Source organism: Chiloscyllium plagiosum, unplaced genomic scaffold (genome assembly GCF_037043375.1).
Source record: "Chiloscyllium plagiosum isolate Xiang-an unplaced genomic scaffold, Cpla_swu_hap1 HiC_scaffold_4, whole genome shotgun sequence".
Classification (NCBI taxonomy): domain Eukaryota; kingdom Metazoa; phylum Chordata; class Chondrichthyes; order Orectolobiformes; family Hemiscylliidae; genus Chiloscyllium; species Chiloscyllium plagiosum.
This window is the reverse complement of record NW_028270142.1, coordinates 38222181-38242740: the sequence shown is the minus strand read 5'-3', so window position 1 is coordinate 38242740 and position 20560 is coordinate 38222181. Positions and strand designations below refer to the sequence as shown.

General features: G+C 41.9%; 1 protein-coding gene across 2 annotated transcripts; it reads right to left on the bottom strand.

The window, feature by feature from the left end:
* Window positions 1-1071: 1071 nt before the first annotated feature.
* LOC122549283 (uncharacterized) lies at window positions 1072-20553 on the bottom strand. Of its 2 annotated transcripts, none has more exons than XM_087985825.1 (6): window positions 20387-20553; window positions 12555-12794; window positions 9700-11550; window positions 3487-3579; window positions 1772-1885; window positions 1072-1457 (listed from the first exon to the last, which is right to left on the bottom strand). In XM_087985825.1, exons 1-6 carry the CDS (start codon window positions 20490-20492, stop codon window positions 1420-1422), a joined length of 2442 nt encoding a protein of 813 aa, XP_087841951.1. In that variant the 5' UTR covers window positions 20493-20553; the 3' UTR covers window positions 1072-1419. The 2 variants fall into 2 exon arrangements, with proteins under 2 accessions (XP_087841951.1, XP_043544736.2); XM_043688801.2 differs by having other exon boundaries at window positions 1073-1457; window positions 20289-20528.
* Between the last annotated feature and the right edge of the window lie 7 nt (window positions 20554-20560).

Sequence of the window (20560 nt, the reverse complement as noted above, 5' to 3'; positions counted from 1 at the left end):
ATTTTAAGTAGGCCATTTAGGACTGAGCATAGAACATCCTCATCTAGGAGGATGATGAGCATGTGGAATTCTCTGCTGCAGAAAGCAGTAGAGGCCAAAAACTTATTTTCACAAATGAGTTAAATAAAAAGTTCTTAGGGTTAAAAAGATTAAAAAAAAGGAATGGAGAAGAAAGCAGTGATCATATTGAATGATGAGCAAGCTTAAAAAGGGGCAAATGGGCAACTCCCGCTCCTATTTTCTATGCTTATGTCTAGTAGTGAAGTACAGAACTAGTTTGCATACAGGAAGCTTCAAAGTATGATTATCTCATTATGAAAATATTCTTCAGCTATAAATAGTAGACAGGACAGGGAAACACCCCTGCTCTTTAAAGAATCACATGCCAGCATTTTTTAAAAACATGCATTCAGGACAGCCAATAGAATCAGTTTATTATCTCCTCTGAAAGTTTGCAACATTTCCTCAGTTCTGCTGAGTAGCAGCCTTGATTTTTTGCTCTGTCCTGGAATGTGTCTTGATTAAGAACTGAGAGTGAGTGCTATCAATTCAACAATGACTGACATGCTGTAATGTGCAGAGACCAAAAAGGAAAAAAAAGAAGCCATTTTATAACAACTTTATCAGTTAATCTATGTTGAAGTGAAAACAGTTTGGGCAACTGGACAGATTTAATGCATGCTCTGCAAAAGACTCCGCAATATTTTGAAAAATATTAAATTAGGTAAGGATGCACCATATGATCAACAAATTTCATAAAAATCCTGCAATGCTTGCCCAGTCTAAGCTGCCAAAAGGGAAATTACAATTTCAAAAAAAATATTGAATGCATAGCAGAGGCTGAACCAGGTTCAATATGATCGTAGATCATAACTCTTCAATTAGTCATGGTGTTACTGTTACCAGGAGCTGGAGAATTTTTACTACCTCTTGACACCCCGCACCACCTCCCCCCCCACAATTCTCAACACATATCAAAGTATGTGTTACTAAGAAACAACTGACCACACAACCCAATGGTTATTAAATTGAATCAGTCATGGAACTCAATGCAACGAAAGAGACTGCTACAAATAAAATGGTCACATTAGTGGTCAAAACATTAACATTCAACCAGCACTTCAATTATCGGTTTTCAAACAATTTTATGAGCAAAAGCTTAAAATGTTACATGTTTTCAACACCTACAAAAGCTCACTGCTATTCAAAGTGACTTTAGACTTTTTATTCTTCAATATTTAATCTCATGGATTCAATAGTTTGAACAGAACAGCACACCACTCAATGTCATTTGCACCCATTTATTCTCTTCAACCAGTGTTAAAAAAAAAATCACTCCATATTGTGTTGGCATACAAGTGGCTTGAATACAGATCAAAAGATTCAATCTTCTTCCTTGAACTGGGTGCAAAGATGAATTTAGCATTTTTTCCTAGTCCTCCTCCTCAATGAATTTCCTAGAATTAAACAAAAATTTAAGAAAACAGATATTATGGGTCCTTTAATATTAGTGTTCAATATTTACATTAAGGATCAAGCTTATTTTTTAAATTAAAAAACTTGGTTTACTCTATTTTAGAATACAAAATGTTGCCCAGTGAAGTCAAATTTGGTTCCATTTAATTTCAGTTCCCAGAATTGTATTTTCAGACTTCAGTACAGTTTTTGTAGAGCCCTGCTTAACAATCAACTTATGAAATGATCAGTCCACTTGGTTAGTGTTAGAGTTCAGATTTCTGTTATAAAACAAAACAGATCACAAATTGATCACCTTGAAATCCGTGCAAACAGGATGAATCCCAAGTCTCCATTTCATTAAACTCACGTGTGCCTTTCTTAACGGGAACTGGTTTGCAGTTGGCTTTGGCATTTTGTTGCAGTGTCTCTATAAGAGGAGAGAATGTTTTAATTTTAGGGGCATCAACAAAATTGCATTATCAAATCTATTTGCATAATAATCCTCAGCAGAGAATGAATCTTTCCGTGGAGGTCAAGTACATGGTGAGCAATCTCACAGAATAGAGTTTTTAAATGCAGATCACAACCATTCATGCTTTCCAAAATCTTAACTGGCAAATGACGAACTTGGCTTGGAAAGGGTACAAACCGAGATTTGCTGTATTTTTTGGCAAAAATAAGAGTAGAGTGTATAATGAGTCCAGTACACTCCAGAGTTAAAATTGATGTAATTGAAATACAAGACTGAAGTTCAACAGGGTAGATACAGAGACCTTAGATTTCCCTGACTGGAAAGTCTAGAACTAAAAAGGCAAGGGATCAGTTATTTTCAAACTGAGGCAATAAGATTCTTCAGGAGGGTTGTGAATTTTCAGAACATTTTTCAGAATCTAGAAGGCTGTATTCAAGGCTGAGATGTCTTGGACTCCAAAGAATCAAGGGATAGGGCAGGAGGTAGAAGTGATAGATAGGTTGATAAAGAACTCAAATAGCAAAACAATCTAAGTGCATTTGTCCTCAATAGAAATTCAAAACTCCAAACTAGCTTTTTAAAACTGGATTAGTGCACATGGGGAATAGGAGTACTCTTCTTGATGTCTCAGAGAGGTAACTGAGCAAAGTTAGTGGCCCAAAATATTCCAGTTTGACTACCTTTCCTTCCCATGACCCACCATTCCCATTTACTTGCTCATTCCAAATGTTGAAGAGAACACTTAACTAATATCCTATTAGGTACACACTGCTGGAGGTTTGAATGTAAACTTTGGAAGTATGTCAAGTCTCCAGTAAAGCTTATTCCAGAAATTGAGGCTTGAAAAGTACTGAAATAAATGAGGATGCAGGAGAAGACAAGGCCAAGTAGTGCAACACCAACTAGGAGAGAGACTACTTCCCCTTTCCAGGCACAGCACTTTCTACATTTGAACTTCCAGCATGCTCTCACTCAATTTTTGCATCCTAAAATCAGTATCTGTATGATAAAACTGCACAAGGTAATGTAAAATTATGGTGATTTACAAGTAGTGCCAAATTAGAAGGGATATTGTGGTGCAGTTGCAATGCCCCTACCTCTGGGCCAGGGAATCCAGGCTCAAGTTTCACCATATCCACAATGTTGGAACAGGGTGATTAAAAATAACAAATCAGGCTCAAGGAAGTGTCGCATTAGTGCAATACCTAATTAGTGCCAGTCTTCAAAGTAAGTTTTACATTTTTGAAAAAGTGCTGTTTTGTAGCAAATATGAAGTTCACTCAGTGCAATACACCACAGGTAATCTGAAGCTGTGGAATTAACAATTATTGTACAGTTAGTGCTTCAAATCTATTCCAAATATCACATTCCTACTATCAATTTTCCTTAATTTTCATTACATAACTAACATTTCAGACAGACAGACTTGACATGTACAGTTCATATCAGCTTTTCCTGAATAATGCACTTTGGAACTGATCAAGGCCCAATGAATTTTTCTGATAATAGATTTAGTATATATATTTTATGTACATTAGAATTGAGCATGCACTTACCATGTTCCACATCACCATGTGAAGTGGCTGACTTGGGTTTTGCACCAACTTTATTCCAGTATTCATCCACAGACTCCTCACTCCCATTTTGCACTGGAGAGAGAAATATAATATCACATACATTTACATAATTATATAACATTATTGAAAAATAATTGGTTCAACTATTAGACCTTGGAGAAGCATTGGTGACTCAAACACTCGTAAAGGAGGGATAAAATTTCTTAATGAAAATGTAGTGATTTCGGAGTTCAGTTCAGAAGCTAATGCAATTTAAGTCACCAGTATTGTATGCTTTATGTACTTCATTATTTAGCAACAAGTTGAAAGTACAGTAATTCAGTCCTTACATAACTACTCAATGTATTGCTCTGCTATAAGTTTCAGTTAAGTTGACAGACCAACCTTACGTATTGACAAACTTAGATTAATATTTATTATAAAAGAGTAGATAAATTCAAACTTGTTCACTTGATCAAGTCTGGTTCTGAATGTTCTTAACAGTAGCATACTGTAACCATTCTATACTATAGTTCAAAAATGGTTGATCATTTTAGAAAATAGATTTAGTAATAAAGCCGATGAGAAACCAGAATACAATACTGATGGATTAGGAGGGTAGGTCAGTAATCTTGTTTTTTTTCTCCCTCCTTGCACAGGAGAGATTTCAAGAAATAATTGAAAAGTTAATTTTTGAACCTCAAAGTTCAATGATATGCCTGTAAATCAGGAAGGATATTGAAGACTGAATATAAGAGGGGTTGGAGTGAGGCATGGAAGCTGCCACTGGATACCCAGTAAATCTCAACACCGGTATCTGCAAAGTTGGACAAACATCACTGCTGAGTCATTCATGGTTATGATGAGGTTGTCCTGTAAAAGTGGTTCGCAGAACATGGAGATGATGGAGGCTGGGGTGGAGAATTTAATTAATGTGATAGATAAAGTCCTCTAAAGTTACATAAGTATTCAAAAAAAGTGTTGCCTCATTTTGTGCAAGGTAGTCAGACTGTCAAGGAATTTAGAGAAAAATGCTCATGTGAAATTAACTGTATTGGTAGGTAACAGTAAAAAAGGATTACTAAGAAAGAATTAGACATTGTAATCTATCAACACTTTGATTTCTAGCTATGTTATAAACTAAGAGGGAAAATGACAAAATTACCATAAGGTCAATGAGCAATCAATAGATTAAGGCAGAGGGGAAGGAGAGAATTAATGTCAAATGAGGGGCGAGGGAAGAAATATGCAGACTGTAGCATCTATGAAGAGAAGGTAACATTTAATCTTGGAATATTTAAACCCACAGTAAATTGTCAAGAATGATGTTCAATACTCTCTTGATCAACATATAAGCAGCCTAACAAGAGGCTAGGCCAGTATATACAGCCATCCTTAAATTTACCAGAGGGCAGTTAAGGGAATCAACCACATTGCTGTGGGTTTGGAGTCACATAGGGCAGACTATGCAAGGACAGCAGTTTTCTTCCCCAAAAAAGCCATTAATGAACCATGTGCTTTTTTGACAATTGACTGATTTCATTGTTATTAGATTTATAATTCCAGATTTTAGTTGAATTTAATTTATATCATCTGCTGTGACAAGATTTGAACCCAGGTTCCGGGAACATTAATCTAATGTTAATAGAACTCAGCAGTAAAAGGCACAATATAAATAAGCTTGCAGCGCAGATTGAAATTGGCAGGTATGATATGTGGCCATCACAGACATGGCTGCAAGGGGATCAGGATTGGGAGCTGAATATTCAAGGATATACATTCTATCAAAGATAGGCAGGTGGGTTGCCTTAACAGTAAGAAACAAGTAAGGTCAGCGTAGAATCTATGGGGATAGAAATGAGGAACTGCAAAGGGTAAAAAAAACAGTTGGAGTTATGTACAAGCCTCCAAACAGTACTCAGGAGCTGGGGTGCAAGATACACCAGGAGATAGAGAAAATATGTAGGGAAGGCAAAGTTATAGTGGTAATCGGGGAATTCAGTGTGCAGGTGGACTGAAAATCAGGTTGGTAGTGGTTCACAAGAGCAATTTGTGGAATGTTGACAAGGTGGTCTTTTGGAGCAGCTTGTGGTGGAGCCCACTAGGGAATGGACAATAGTGGATTTATTGTTGTGCAATGAGGCAGTCATGATAAGGGAGCTTAAGGTGAAGGAACCCTTAGGAGGCAGTGGTCATAACATGATTCAATTTGCAGAGTAAATTCAGAGAGAGAAGACAGAATCAGAGGTAATGGTATTACAGCTGAATAAAGGCAATTACAAAGGCTGAGGGAGGAGCTGGGTAGAACTGACTAGGAGAGAAGCCTAGCAGGAAAGACAATGGAACAGCAATGGCAGGAGTATCTGGGAGTAATTCAGGAGTCAGTGAAGATTCATCCAGAGGAAAAAGCAGTATGGTAAAGGGAGGATGAGGCAACCATGGCTGACTAGGGAAGTCTGAGATAGCATAAAAGCAAAAGAGAAAGCATATAATGTGAAGGACAGTGGGAAACCAGAGGATCAGAAAGCTTACAAAGACCAGAAGGCAACAAAAAGAAATAAAGGAGGGAGAAGATTAAAAGAAGGGTAAGCTAACCAGTAATATAAAGGGAGACTGTAAGAGTTTCTTTATATAAAAAGGACAAATGAGGCAAGAGGGAACATTGGAAAATGATGCTGGAAAAATATTGTGGGGAACAAGGAATGGCTGAGGAACTGAACAATTACTTTGCGACAGTCTACACAGTGGAAGACCCAAGTAATATCTCAAACATTTGAGAGACTGAGGGGGCAGAGCCAAGTATGGTGGCCATCACCAAGGAGAAGATGCTAGAAAAACTGAATGGCCTGGAGGTGGATAAAACACCTGGACCAGGTGAACTACACCACAGAGTTCTAAGGGAGATAGCTGAAGAGATAGTAGAGGTGTTAGTGGTGAGCTTTCAGCAATTATTAGTCAGGGAGGATCCCAGAGGACTGGAAAAATCACTAACGTGACACCTCTGTTTGAAAAGGGAGTAAGGCAAACAACAAAGTTACAGATTGTTTAGCCTAACCTCAGTCATAGGTTAAGGTCCTGGAATCCAGTGAAGGATGAGATTTCTAAATACTTGAAGGTGTATGGTTAAATAAGGGAAGGTCAGTATGGTTTTTATCAAGCTGAAGTCTTGACTACAAATCTGCTGGAATTTTTTGAGATAGTAAAAAGGTTAGACCAAGGAGAACCAATGGATGTTATCTACCTGGACTTCAAGGCGGCCTTGACAAGGTGCCGCACTGGAGCCTGAGTAAGATAAGGGCCCATGGTGTTAGAGGTAAGGTGCCAGCATGGATAGAAGCTTGGCTATCCAGCAGAAAGCAGAGTGGGGATAAAAGGGTCTTTCTCAGAATGGCAGCTGGTGATAAGTGATGTCCCGCAAGGTTCAGTGCTGGGACCACAACTTTTTGCTTTATATATTAATGATCTAGATGAAGGAATGGAGGACATTCTGGTTAAGTGTGCAGACATGACAAAGATAGGTAGAGGGACAGGTAGCATGAAGGCAGTGGAAAGGCTGAAGGCGGCTTTGGATAGATTAGGAGAATGGGCAAAGAAGTGGCAAATGGAGTACAACGTGGGCAAGTGTGAGGTCATGCAATTTGGTAGGAAGAAGAGAGGCAATTTTCTAACTGGGGAGAAAATTCAGAAGTACGAAGTGCAAAGAGACTTGGGAGTTCTAGTCCAGGATTCTCTCAAGGTAAACTTGCAGGTTGAGTCAGTAATTAGGAAGGCAAATGCCATGATTGCTTTTTGTTTAAAGCAAAGGACTTGAATATAGAAGCAGGGATATACTCAGGCTCTAGAAGGCTCTGGTCAGAATACATTTGGACTATTGTGCAGTTTTGGGCCACATATCTCAGGGAGGAAGTACTGGCCCTGGAGTGTGTTCAGAGGAGGTCCACAAGAATGGTCCCAGGAATGAAAGCTTAACATGAGGAACATTTGAGGACTCTGGGTCTATACTCAAATGGAGCTTTAGAAGGATTGTGGGCTGTGAATCTAATAGAAATTTATAGAATATTGAACGGCCTGATCAGAGTGAATGTTGGAAAGAGGTTTCCTTGGTAGGAGAGACTAGGCCCCAAGGGCACAGCCTAAGAGTAAAGGGAAGACCTTTTAGAACACCATTGTGGGTGGCATGGTGACAGTGGTTACCACTGCTGCCTCACAGCGCCAGAGACCCAGGTTCAATTCCCACCTCAGGCAACTGTCTGCGTGGGTTTCCTCTGGGTGCTCCGGTTTCCTCCCATAGTCCAAAATGTGCAGGTTAGGTGAATTGGCCATGCTAAATTGCCTGTAGTAAATGAAGGGGTAAATGTAGGGGAATGAGTCTGGGTGGGTTGCCCTTTCGAGGGTCGGTGTGGACTTGTTGGACCAAAGGGCCTGTTTCCACACTAGGTAATCTAATCTAAACAAACAGAGAAGAACAAACTTCAGCCAGAATGGTAAATCCATGTAATTCACTGCCACAGAAGACTGTGGAGGCCACACCATTGAATATATTTAAGACTGTGATAGATTCTCAAGGGGATCAAGGGTTACAGGGAGAAAGCAGGAGAATGAGATCGAGAAACTTCTCAGCCATGATTGAATGGCAAAGTAGTCTCGATGGGCTGAACAGCTTAATTTCTGCTCTAGACCATCACCTAATGATAGACGAGCTTTAACAGGCCAGTGTACACAACTAAGGTGATGGAACAACAAGTTATTTTAAACATTGGTGATTCTTTGAGAAAACTATTGTTTTACAATGACAGGAGATTCTTACTGGAAAGAGGTCAATGGGAAAAAACTGCCAGCATCACTGGAAGTTTTTAAAAGATCAGGAAATGACATTCCTTTTAAACAAGCTCTTCAATAATTGTAGTAAACAGAACAGTGAGGCAGCACGATGGCTCAATGTTTAGCAATGCTACCTCTCAGCACCAGGGACCCAAGTTTGATTCCAGCCTCAGGCAACTGTGCATGGAGTTTGCACGTTCTCCCAGAGTCTGCATGGGTTTCGTCCGGGTGCTCCAGTTTCCTCCTAACCTGCACGTCTTTAGATGAATTGGCCATTCGAAATTGCCCGTAGTATTCAGGGATGTGTAGGTTGATGCATTAGAGGGGGGTAAATGTAAAGTAATAGGGTAGGGCAATGGGTCTTGGTGGGTTACTCTTTGGAGGATCGGTGGGGCTTGTGGGCTAAATGGCCTGTTTGCACGCTGTAGTGATTCTATTATATTCTTTTCTAGAGATGCATTAAGATACCAAGTACTTTAGATGAAGTAAAAAAAGTATAACAAATTAGGAAAAACCGAAAAGCTGTTAAAGTCAGAATAGGAACCAATTACTTAGATACGGGCGTGGAGGGGGGGGATAGAGAGAGAGAAAGAGAAAAGAGGGGTGGTGGTGGGGAAAATTAGGGGTAGCGATGAGACCACTAAACTCAGGTCATAAAACTGCCTCAGTGACAACACAAGACACAATGTAATCAGAAAAAAATTAAAAATAGACATTGAAGATGGATGCCGGGAATGGAGATGAGTGGGTGGAGATTGACGAACTTGTCAAACGATGTTTCAATATGCTGAATTGTTTCCAAAGGGTTATATCCCAATAAACAGGGGAGCCAATCAGAGGGCTGGAAAAAGCTAATGGCGATCCTTGTGTATGTGGGAGAGGAGAACGGAGGCATTCAACGTTAAAAAAAATAAATTTAAACAGAAAGGAAGACACCAGAACAATTTGTAACAGCCAGGAAAGATTGAATAGAGACTTTTTTTCTAAAAAGAATTAGACGGGTAGAGATTAACATTTAAAAGATAGGAGGTAGAGAGTTCCACTGTTGGAGGGAGAAAACACGATAGTTACTGCAGAAATCAAATAGGAATTCAGGACACATACCGCAACCCTGCGAAAGTGCAAACGGAGGTATTTCAAGTTACTAGAAGATGCACATGGGGCAGGATGCACAGTATAGAAAATGAACAAGTTATGTTGATACGAAGCTGAAGTGGTTTTGTATCAAACTCCGGTCTATTTCACTTTAGGGGTTGAGAGAATATTTAGTAATTTGCCATAAAAATGACACCTATTTTGTTTTTTAAAAAGTCAAAGAGATAGAGACACTTCTGGTCGGTCATTCCTCTGGACCAAAGCGACATGGAATGAGAGTGCAGGACGGACCCTTACCGCTCATAGCCTTTCGTGTACTTTTCCGCCTCTTTTCCTCTTCTTTCCTTTTTCGCTCTGGTTTTGCGGTTTGTCCCAATTTCTGGCGCTCGCTGGGTTCGTTCCCCGCCTTGACATGCTCTCGTTGGTTAAGGGGATATTTAGCCGCGTCCAGCGTCTTCTTCTTTGCTCTCGGTTTTTCTGGCTGTGGTCGGCTGGACGATTGGGTTGTCGACGAGACTTTGGATGTCCTCCGAACGATCTTCCTCCGAGAGGGACCACCTCGATTGACATTCTCTGCTCTGGCTTCATTGTCCTGATCCTCGGAAGCCTGCTCGGAATCGGAGGAATATCGGGTTTTCTTGTTTTTGTTTGAGCTACTGGATTCTCGGGAGACCCTGCGGTATTTTCGCCGCCCGCTGGTCCCTGAATTGCCACCAACTGACTGATCTTTGCTGAAATGGTCCCTCTCTGAAGGGGCGTCGCTACCCACGTCCCGATTAGGCGAGAGAGTTCTACAGCCTGCACTGGCGCTCTTGGCTTTCACGAACGTCTCTTTCTGACAGACGCTGCAGACCCTCTTTTGCCGAGAAACCAGCGGACTCTCCAAAGTCTTGTTGCCACTCCGAGGCTTCGAGGTGGAAAGTACCTGAGGGACGGGCGGGCGGCGCGGATTGCACATTAGGTGAGTGTAGGACACCTGGTTGCCTCCGGGCATGGCATCAAAAAAGTCAAAAGACGACTCTTCATCTTTGGAAGACATTTCTTCAAACGAGCCCTGCAACACTCCTGGTGGATGTCTCGGGATTGGAAGACTAGCTTTCCCGCGGGAAGTTCGCGCCTGGTTCTGTAACCAAGCCAACACACTCGCAGAAGGTACATATTCTTCAATAGATTCCAGAGACGCATCACTCTTCGACCCCTCACCCATTTTGTCATCATTCGGTGATCCGGGTGAAAGCAGCAGCTCCCTGTTCCTGGTTTCATCCTTTACCCCGATTCCATTTGTCTGGGAGAGTCCGCGCGGGCTCCTCTGGTGAGCAGGTTGCTCGGGCAGCTCATGTAAGCGTGTGTTGGTTGGACACTTCCGGCTCCCATTGGTTTTCCCTGGCGCGGGGCCCACTTTCTCAGACGGGGCCACGCAACGGGAAACCTCGTCTCCCGTGGCCTTCGACTCACGGCCGCTTCCTGGAGACTTGGTGGAATCCAGCAACACCTCTTTGCGAAGCTCGGTTTTCGGAATCATCTTGTCTGGCTCGAACGGACCGTAAAAGGGAACTCCGCCCTCGCATGCGCTCAAGGACCACATTTCACACTGGATACGGTCCTCTCCTTTATTGGGGGTAGGATTGTATATCGGAACCGTGGCTTCAAAGGACCGCCACACGTTAATAGAAGGTGCTCCCTCATTACATTCTATTCTGATCTTCTCCTTTTGAAATGCATATCCACCTGGTTTGGTGCTTTTAGGTGCCAGCGCACTGCTCGTTTCTTCCGTTTCATTTAGTTCACCTCCAATTGCCTTGTGAGAAACTCTTTCTTGGGCAGGTACAGTTGTACTATCCGAATTGGTTTCAATGCCTGAGGACTTCTGAACTCGTGCCTCGGGGGCTGCCGAAGTTTCAGCACTCACATCCGTCCTCTTGGCTTGCTCTAGTTTAGTCTCGCTGTCCGTCTGTACTTCTGTATTAGTCACATTTTTCCGAAAAGGGTAGTGTCTGAATCGTGTCGAATGATAAAATGTCGGACGAGCGACGAGAGAAGAATTAAGAAAAGGTCTTCTATAGTTCGTATGAGTTATTGGTGATTGTGGACCAAAACCTCTTGGATATGGCATAGGACACACTGGGTAATATAACCCACCACCAATTTCTAATGAGAGACCGAGAAAGAAACAGTCGTTAGTACGTCCATCAAATCTAGCCTCTGACTAGAAGTTGAATTGTTTTATTAGAAGAGGTTACTAGATTGCGAGCTAAATACCAGAAACAGTACCACCTCAAAACAGGTGTTTATATTATCTTGAAATAACAAATCTCTACCAAGGGGGAAGTGAACTCTCGGCTAATTTTAGATCCTTCCGAAAAAAGGAAATATTTCCCCCATTATTATACAAGCACCCCGGAGATGCCTTCCTGAATCGTGGATTTTGACCTCCCGTTGAGCAGCCACTTTTGAAAGCTCCGTCAGATTTAAATTAACTAAAATGTCAGATTTTAAGAGGGGCGCAAGACATGTTATACAACGCGTTCAGCAGAAACCTTAGAGCCGATAAGCGCCAATATAAAACTCGACAGGGTTGTTAGATTCGAGGCTTTGACACCCATAAGTGCTGCAGTAGATAACTTCAGTCACTGTGCTACAGTGTCTAGCAGTGAGAAGTGGCCCTTTGTTAAGGAAAAGTAGTTAAGTGTAAACCTAACATTTCAAAATGGAACTATCCTGTCCCGAAAGGCAACTGCTCACACAGCGAATATTCAACGTACAGCACAGTGGCCGATTACCGGACCTAGTCATTGTAACTGTGGAAACCAGTAACACATTTATCCAATTCTATGCTATCCAAATCGGGATAGCAATTAAGCTGTTCACTAGAAGATCTTTCCACGTCCTCTCCTTCCCCACACTCCTCCCCCGCAAACACGACTCCGCCTCAGGTAAATCATACATCAGACTCCTCGAAGATCAAATGAGTTAGAACACCTAGTCGATCATGTATTTATCAATGATACCCTTATCAAGTTAACTTTCAATGAGTAGGCCCTGTTTAAAATTATCAAATCTGAAAACATGAACCATGCAACCAACAAACAAGGAAACCAGGTGCCAATAGGCATAACCACTGACCTCAATGTTAGAATTGTGTTCCCACTTACCTACTGTCGGGTAGAAATACGGATGGAAGGCTGGAGGGTGCATGAAGTGGGACACAGGAGGTGTAAACATATGTGGTGTCGGCATTGGTTGGAAAAAGAAAGGCCTGTTGTGGTTAGGTGCGTGACCATCTTCTGCTCTGTGGCCGGTTGGTGAAGAGTTCATCACGATTGGCAACAAGCAAAGAATTAAATTAAAAACGTAACTGGCTATTACTGGTGGCAAATTCATCGGAGCTCCAACTGCAAAATAAAGACGATTTACAAAGCTCGCAAAACTGCTCTACAAACACGTTACATTTCCATTTAACAAATCCATTCCTTTTCGAAAAGCCAACGCATAGTAACTAATTTGTTTTTGTTGTTTACCCAACTTTTCATCTGTGAAATTGCCTCATAGAGAGGTTACCTACCTAAACTACAAGATCCCTATTTAACCCAATAGCTGGAGAGAAAAAAACAGTAACTTTGAAAAGTTCCATTGCCGACTCTTTACATTTACGCTACTACTACACCCTTAGTGAAACCACCTGTTTTCTCTTCCATCACTTCCCCTCACATCCATTTATCAATTAGGGACGAGCACCTAGCCAGTCAGGATAAGGCGTTAATTTCACGTCGACAGCAGCAACTTGCAATACTCCGAGCTCTGCTTATTAGGCTTCCCGTTGTAACAGTTGTATTTCTCTTTGGCTCCTGTACCTCTCAAGCGGGGAAATTATATTTAACGAATTCATTAATTTGTGAAATTAAAATAACAATTTAAAATTAATTGCTTCCTCCAGTTGGAATGCCTTATGATCAATGACAATGAACTATATGATTAAATATAAATAAGGTTAATTAGACACTCACTGTGATTTTTCCATCATGTAAACCTCTGTCTCTGCTTTTTACTTATATTCTCAGCTCAAACACATTGAGTCAGTCGAATTTAGATTTCACACATTGGTTTTCTGAAGCAAAAATCTACGTTAATTTAAAAAGCACCACCCTCTGTGTGAAAACGTTGCTCCTTCAGATCTCTTTTAAATCTTTCCCCTCTCACCTTAAACTTAGGCCCTCTAGTTTTCAACTCCTCCACCCTGGGGAAAAAAAACCATGTCCATTTACCCTATCCATGCCCCTCCAAATTTTATAAACCTCGATGACATCATCCTACAGCCTACCACCACCACGGAAAACAGCCTCAGCCTATTCAGCTTCTCCCTATACCTCCAACCCTGGCAACATCCTTGTAAATCTTTTCTGAACTCTTTCAAGTTTCACAACATCCTTCCTATAGCAGGGATATCAAAATTGCACACCTCATTCCAATAGTGGCCTAACTAACATCCTGTACAGCCACAACATGACCTCCTAACTCCTATATTCAATGCACTGACCAAAGAAGACAAGCATACCAAATGCCTTCTTCACCATCTTATCAACCTGCTACTTCACTTTCAAGGAACTATGAGCATGCATTCCGAGATCTCTTTGTTCAGCAACACTGCCCAGGACCTTAGCATTAAATGTATAAGTTCTGCCCTGATTTGCCTTCCCAAAATGCAGCACCTCACATTTATCTAATTTAAACTCCATCTGCCACTCCATGGTCCATTGGTCCATCTGATCAAGATCCCATTGTAGTCTGAGGTAATCTCCTTTGCTGTGCACTACACCACTAATTTTGGTGTCATCTGCAAACCTACTACCTGTACCTCCTATATTCACATCAAATCATTTATATAAATGATGAAAAGCAGCGGATCCAGCACTGATCTTTGTGGCACACTGCTGGTCACAGGCCTCCAGTATGAAAAGCAACCTTCCACCACTAACCTCTGTATTCTACCTTTGAGACCGTTCCGTATCCAAATGGCTGGTTCTCCTTGATTCCATGTGATCTAACCTTGCTAACCAATCTACCATGAGGAACCTTGTCAAACGACCTACAGAAGTCGATGGCTATGCTATCAACAATCCTCATCACTGCTTCTTCAAGAAAACTCATTCAAGTTAGTGAAACATGATTTCCCATGCACAATGTCATGTTGACTATCCCTAATTAGTCCTTGCCTTTCCAAATACATATAAATCCTGTCCCTCAGGAGTGTCTTCAACAATTTACCCACCACCGATGTCAGGCTCACCAGTCTGTAGCTTATTTGCTTTTCCTACCACCTTTCTTAAATAGTGGCACCATGTTAGCCAACCTCCGGCATTCCGGCACTGCACCTCTGTCAATCAATTATACAAATAGCTCAGTAAGGGGCCCACCACTCACTTCCCTAGCTTCCCACAGAGTTCTAGGTTACACCTGATCAGGTCTTGGGGACTTATCCACCTTAATGCTTTTTAAGACATCCAGCACCTGCTCCTCTGTAATATGAACATTTTTCAAGATGTCGCTATGTATTTTCCCATGTTCTTTATCTTTCATATTCTTCTCCATAGTCAATACGGATGTAAAATATTTGTTTAGTATCTCCCCCATCTCCTGCGGTTCCACACATAGGTGGCGTTACTGATCTTTAAGAGCCATATTCTCTCCCTTGTTATCCTTAATGTATTTGTAGAATCCCTTTGGATTCTCCTTAACCCCAATTGCCAAAGCTATCTCGTGTTCCCTTATTGCCCTCCTGATTCCCTCTTAAGTATACTCCTACTGCCTTTATACTCTTCTAAGGATTCACTCGATCTATCCTATCTATACCTGACATATACTTCCTTCTTATTCTTGACTAAAACCTCATTTTCTCTAGTCATCCAGCATTCCCTACCCTTACCAGCCTTGCTCTTCATCCTAACAGGAACATACTTTTTCTGGACACTCATTATCTCATTTTTGAAGGCTTCCCATTTTCCAGCCATTCCTTTACCTACAAACATCCACCCCCAATCAACTTTTGAAAGTTCTTGACCATCAAAATTGGCCTTCCTCCAATTTAGAACTTTAATTTTTAGATCCGATCTACCCTTTTTCATCACTATTTTAAAACTAAGAAAATTATGGTTGCTGGCCTCAAAGTTTCCCCCAACTGACACCTCAGTCACCTGCTCTGCCTTATTTCCCAAGAATAAGTCAAGGTTTGCACTTTCTCTTGTAAATACATCCACATACTGAATCAGAAAAGTTTCTTGTATGCACTTAACAAATTCCTCTCCATCCAAGCTCTTAATAGTCTATGTTTGGAAAGTTAAAATCTCCTACCATAACCACCCCATTATTCTTACTCATAACTCAGATCTCCATACAAATTTGTTTTGCAATTTCCCGCTGACTGTTGGGGCATCTATAATATAATTCCAATATTATATTATATTGAAAGGTATTCAACTCTTTCTTATATCTCAGTTCCACCCAAATAACTTCCCTGGATGTATTTCAAGGAATATTGCTCCTAAGTACAGCCATAATGTTATCCCTAATCAAAAATGCCTCTTCCCCTCCTCTCTTACCCCTCCCTTTGATCCTTCCTATAGCATCTATACCTTGAAACATTAAGCTACCAGTCCTATCAATCCCTAAGCCATGTCTTTGTAACTGCTATGACACCCCAGTCCCATGTCCCAACCTTGCCCTGACTTTATCTGCCTTAACTGGTAGGCCTATTGCATTGAAATAAATGCAGTTTAATTTATTCATCCTACCTTGTTCTCTGCTTTATTCATGCCTGTCCTGACTGTTTGACATACTCCTTTTTCCAAGTGTACCAGCCTCAGACTTAACTCTTTCTTCACTTTCTCCCTTGGTCCCACCACCATGACCCGCCCCCCAACCACCCTACTAGTTTATATTCTCCAGATCAGTTCTAGCAAATTCTCCTGCCCTTCTAATTAGACCCCTTCCAATTCAGGTGCAATTACTCCTTATATGGGTCACTTCTACCAAGAAGAGATTCCAATGATCCAAAAATGTGAATCCTTCTCCCCTGCACCAGCTCCTCGGCCAGACATTTATCTGCTCCATCTTCATATTCCTTCTCTCACTCGCTCGTGGCACCTGGAGTAATCTAGATATTACTACCCTCCAGGACCTACTTTTTAAATTTCTGCCTAACTCCTATATTCTCTCCTCAGAATCTTGTCCATTTCTCTTCCTATGTTGTTAGTTCCAATGTGTACAATGATATCATGCTGATCCCTCTCCCCTTTGAGAATTTTCTGCACCCTCTCTGAGATATCCTTGATCCTGGCTCCAGGAAGACAACACAAAATTCTGATGTCTCATTGTCAGCTGCACAAACTTCTGTCTGTACCTCTGATTACACAGTTCCTATCACAATCTATCATTTGGAATTTAGTGTACCCCTCATTACATTAGAGCCAGTCTTGGTACCAGAAACCTGGCTGTCAGTTCTATATTCTCCTGAGAATCTATCACATTTTCCAAAATAGCATACTTGTTTGAAATGGGGATAACCACTACCTGCTTCTCTCTCTTACCTTTCCTGGAATTAACCCATCTACCTGAATGTACCTTCAGTTTATGTCCCTCCCTGCAACTGCCATCCATCACACCCCCTAGCTCCTGTAAATTCCTCAGTGCCTCTAATTGCCACTCCAACCGATTAAGTGCAATCCAATAGGATTCACAACTAAACACACTTCCTGCTAACATAATGATCAGTAACATGGAAACTCTTCCTGACCTCCCACATCCAAAAGGAAGAGCACATCAATCTACTAAAGGTTATCTTTGCACTTTAGTGATCTACAGACCCAGAAAATGGCAGTGTTACTGCTCTAAAAACATTGAACCAGGCTAACTTGGTACATAGACCAGACCCCTTACAGTGTGGAAACAGGCCCTTCGGTGCAGGTGTCCCAGACATGTTCCCTAAAGTGCTCTGCAAGAAAGCGTCCAGTCTCCCAATGTAAAGGAGACTGCATCGAGAGTAATGGATACAATAAATGACATTGGTGGATGTGCCAGTGAAATTTTGATGGATGAGGAAGGCTCCTTTGGGGCCTTGGATGGAGGTGAGGGGGAGGTGTGGATGCAGGTTTCGCAATTCCTGCGGTGGCAGAGGAAGGTGCCAGGGGAGGTGGCAGGGGTGGGTGGGTTGTTGGGGGGCATGGACCTGACCAGATAGTCACGGAGGGAACGGTCTCTGCGGAAAGTGGAAAGGGGTGAGGAGGGAAATATATCCCTGGTGGTGAGGTCCGTTTGGATGTGGCGGAAATGTCAGCAGATGATATGGTTTATGTGCAGTTTGGTTGGGTGGAAGGTGAGGACCGGGGGTTTCTGTCCTTGTTGTGTTTGGAGGGGTGGGGTTTGAGGGCAGAGGTGCCGGATGTGGATAAGATGCATTGGAGGGCATCTTCAACCACGTGGGAAGGGAAATTAAAGAAGGAGGCCATCTGGTGTGTTCTGTGGTGGAACTGGTCCTCCAGGGAGCAGATATGGCAAAGGCGGAGGAATTGGGAATACAGGATAGCATTTTTGCAGGAGGTAGGGTGGGAAGAGGTGGAATCCAAGTAGCTGTGGGAGTCGCTGGGTTTGTAAAAAATGTCAGTGTTAAGTCAGTTGTCATTGATAGAGATGGAGAGATCCAGGAAGGGGAGGGAGGTGTCAGAGATAGTCCAGGTGAATTTAAGGTCAGGATGGAATGTGTTGGTGAAGTTGATGAACTGCTCAACCTCCTCATGGGAGCACGAGGTGGCGCCAATGCAGTCATCAATATAGTGGACGAAAAGGTGGGGACTGGTGCTGGTTTAACTCTGGAAGATGGACTGTTCTACGTGGCCAGCAGAGACAGGCATAGCTGGGGCCTTTGCGGGTGCCCATGGCTACCCTTTCATTTGGAGGAAGTGGAAGGATTCAAAGGAGAAATTGTTAAGGGTGAGGACAAGTTCCATCTGCTCCACCTTCCTCTCCAACCTATCACCTTCATCCCCACCTCCATCCACATAGTGTATTCTTGGCTACCTTCTCCCCAGCCCCACTTCACTCTCATTTATCTCTTCACCGCAGAGGCTCCCTGCCTCATTCCTGATGAAGGGCTTTTGCCCAAAACATCGATTTTCCTGCTCCTCGGATGCTACCTGACATGCTGTGCTTTCCAGCACCACTCTAATCTAGACTCTGTCCTCATATCCTCTCAGTCTGCTTCATTGCAATCTTGACCTACTTCACATCCTCCCAGTCTGCTTCATAGTTATCATAATCATCCATTGTTTACAGTTTTTCTCTCCTTATCTAAGGAAGGTTAGATTTGCAATACAGGGAATTCAACTGACATTCATATAATTAGTTCCTGAGTTGGCAGGATTGTGTTTTCAGGAGAGGTTGAGAAAACCAGATCTGCATTCCAAAGACTTTTTAAGAAGGATGGTGATCCTCTTGAAACTTACTCAATTATTACAAAGTTAAAAGTCACACAACACCAGGTTATAGTCCAATGGGTTTAATTGGAGGCGCTAGCTTTCGGAACGCTGCTCCTTCTTCCGATGGTTGTGGAGTACACAATTGTAAGACACAGGATTTATAGCAAAAGTTTACAGTGTGATGTAACTGAAATTATACATTGAACAATGTTTGGACAAACCCTACCCGTACACCAGATATGTTTAGATCAGGAAGAAAATGACGGGCACCTGGAAATACTTAGAGCTGCCCTCATAAGAACAGGGTATGATGCTCAACCCATCGACTGCCAGTTCCGACGTGCCACAGCAAGGAACCGTAATGACCTCCTCAGGAGACAGACATGTGCGGCAACCGACAGGGTACCCTTCGTTGTTCAGTACTTCCCAGGAGCCAAAAAAACTACACCATGTTCTTCACAACTTGCAACACAGACTTAGACCCATTTACACTCACACACACATATACACTCACTCACAGACTCTCACAACCCCCCACTCCAGACACATACACATACACACACAAACACATAAATCCACCTGCACACATATATGTTTTGTGGTGTAAATTTGTACTTGCAGAGTTACATTATACTTTGCTCAAAAAACAGCATGAATCCATGTAAGACTCTGTTAACTCATTTTTCAGATTAGAATCAGTCTAAACATTATGGCACAGACAACAGCAAACAGGGGGCGAACACCTTCAACACATTATGTGGGCTGACAACAATTGTTAAAGTTAACCTGAGAATGTAACTTTAAAAAAATAGTTTTGTGATTTACATGTGAAAGAAATGAAACTAACATGGTCATTCTAACAGATGAGAGATATAACAAACAATCAAGGTATTTTTCAATGTATAACTTCAGTTGCATCACACTGTAAACTTTTGCTATAAGTTCTGTGTCCACAACCACTTGATGAAGGAGCAGCACTCCGAAAGTTAGTGCTTCTAATTAAACCTGTTGAATTATAACCTGGTGTTGTGTGATTTTTAACTTTGTACACCCCCAGTCCAACACTGGCATCTCCAAATCACAATTATTACTGGGTGTGACAGGGTGAGTACAGATCCAATGTGGCTGCTGACTCGAGAGTCAGAGTTATAAAATCTCATAAAGGATGAATGGCTGGCCACTTAAGACTGAGATGAGGAAAAATGTTTTGGACTTGGTGAATATTTGGAATTCTCAACCTCAGAGGGTTGTGGAAGCTCAGTCATTAAGCAGTTTCAAGACAAAAAGAAAACGACAGCTTTCGGGAGCCTAACAAGACTACTGGATATGGAGATGGAGCATGAAAATGAGTAGATGATCAGCCATGATCTGGCAAGACACGTTCGATGAGCTGAAAAGCCCACTTCTGGTCCCACGTTTCACCTGAATCCATCTTAGCTTCCATGGTCGTAAAAACCTCTCAACGTTTCCTATAAATAATAAACGCGTGATTACTCCTGATCAACAAGAGAAGTATTTACTGCTCCTCGGATGCTGCCTGAACTGCTGTGCTCTTCCAGCACCACTAATCCAGAAAGAGAAGTGTGTCTGTGACCGGCTCGAGTAGAATACTGAGCATTGATCCATCCCTGAGGCAGGTCACAAATGCAGGATGCTCTGGAACAGCATCGCGCTGTAACAATCATCGCGTGTAC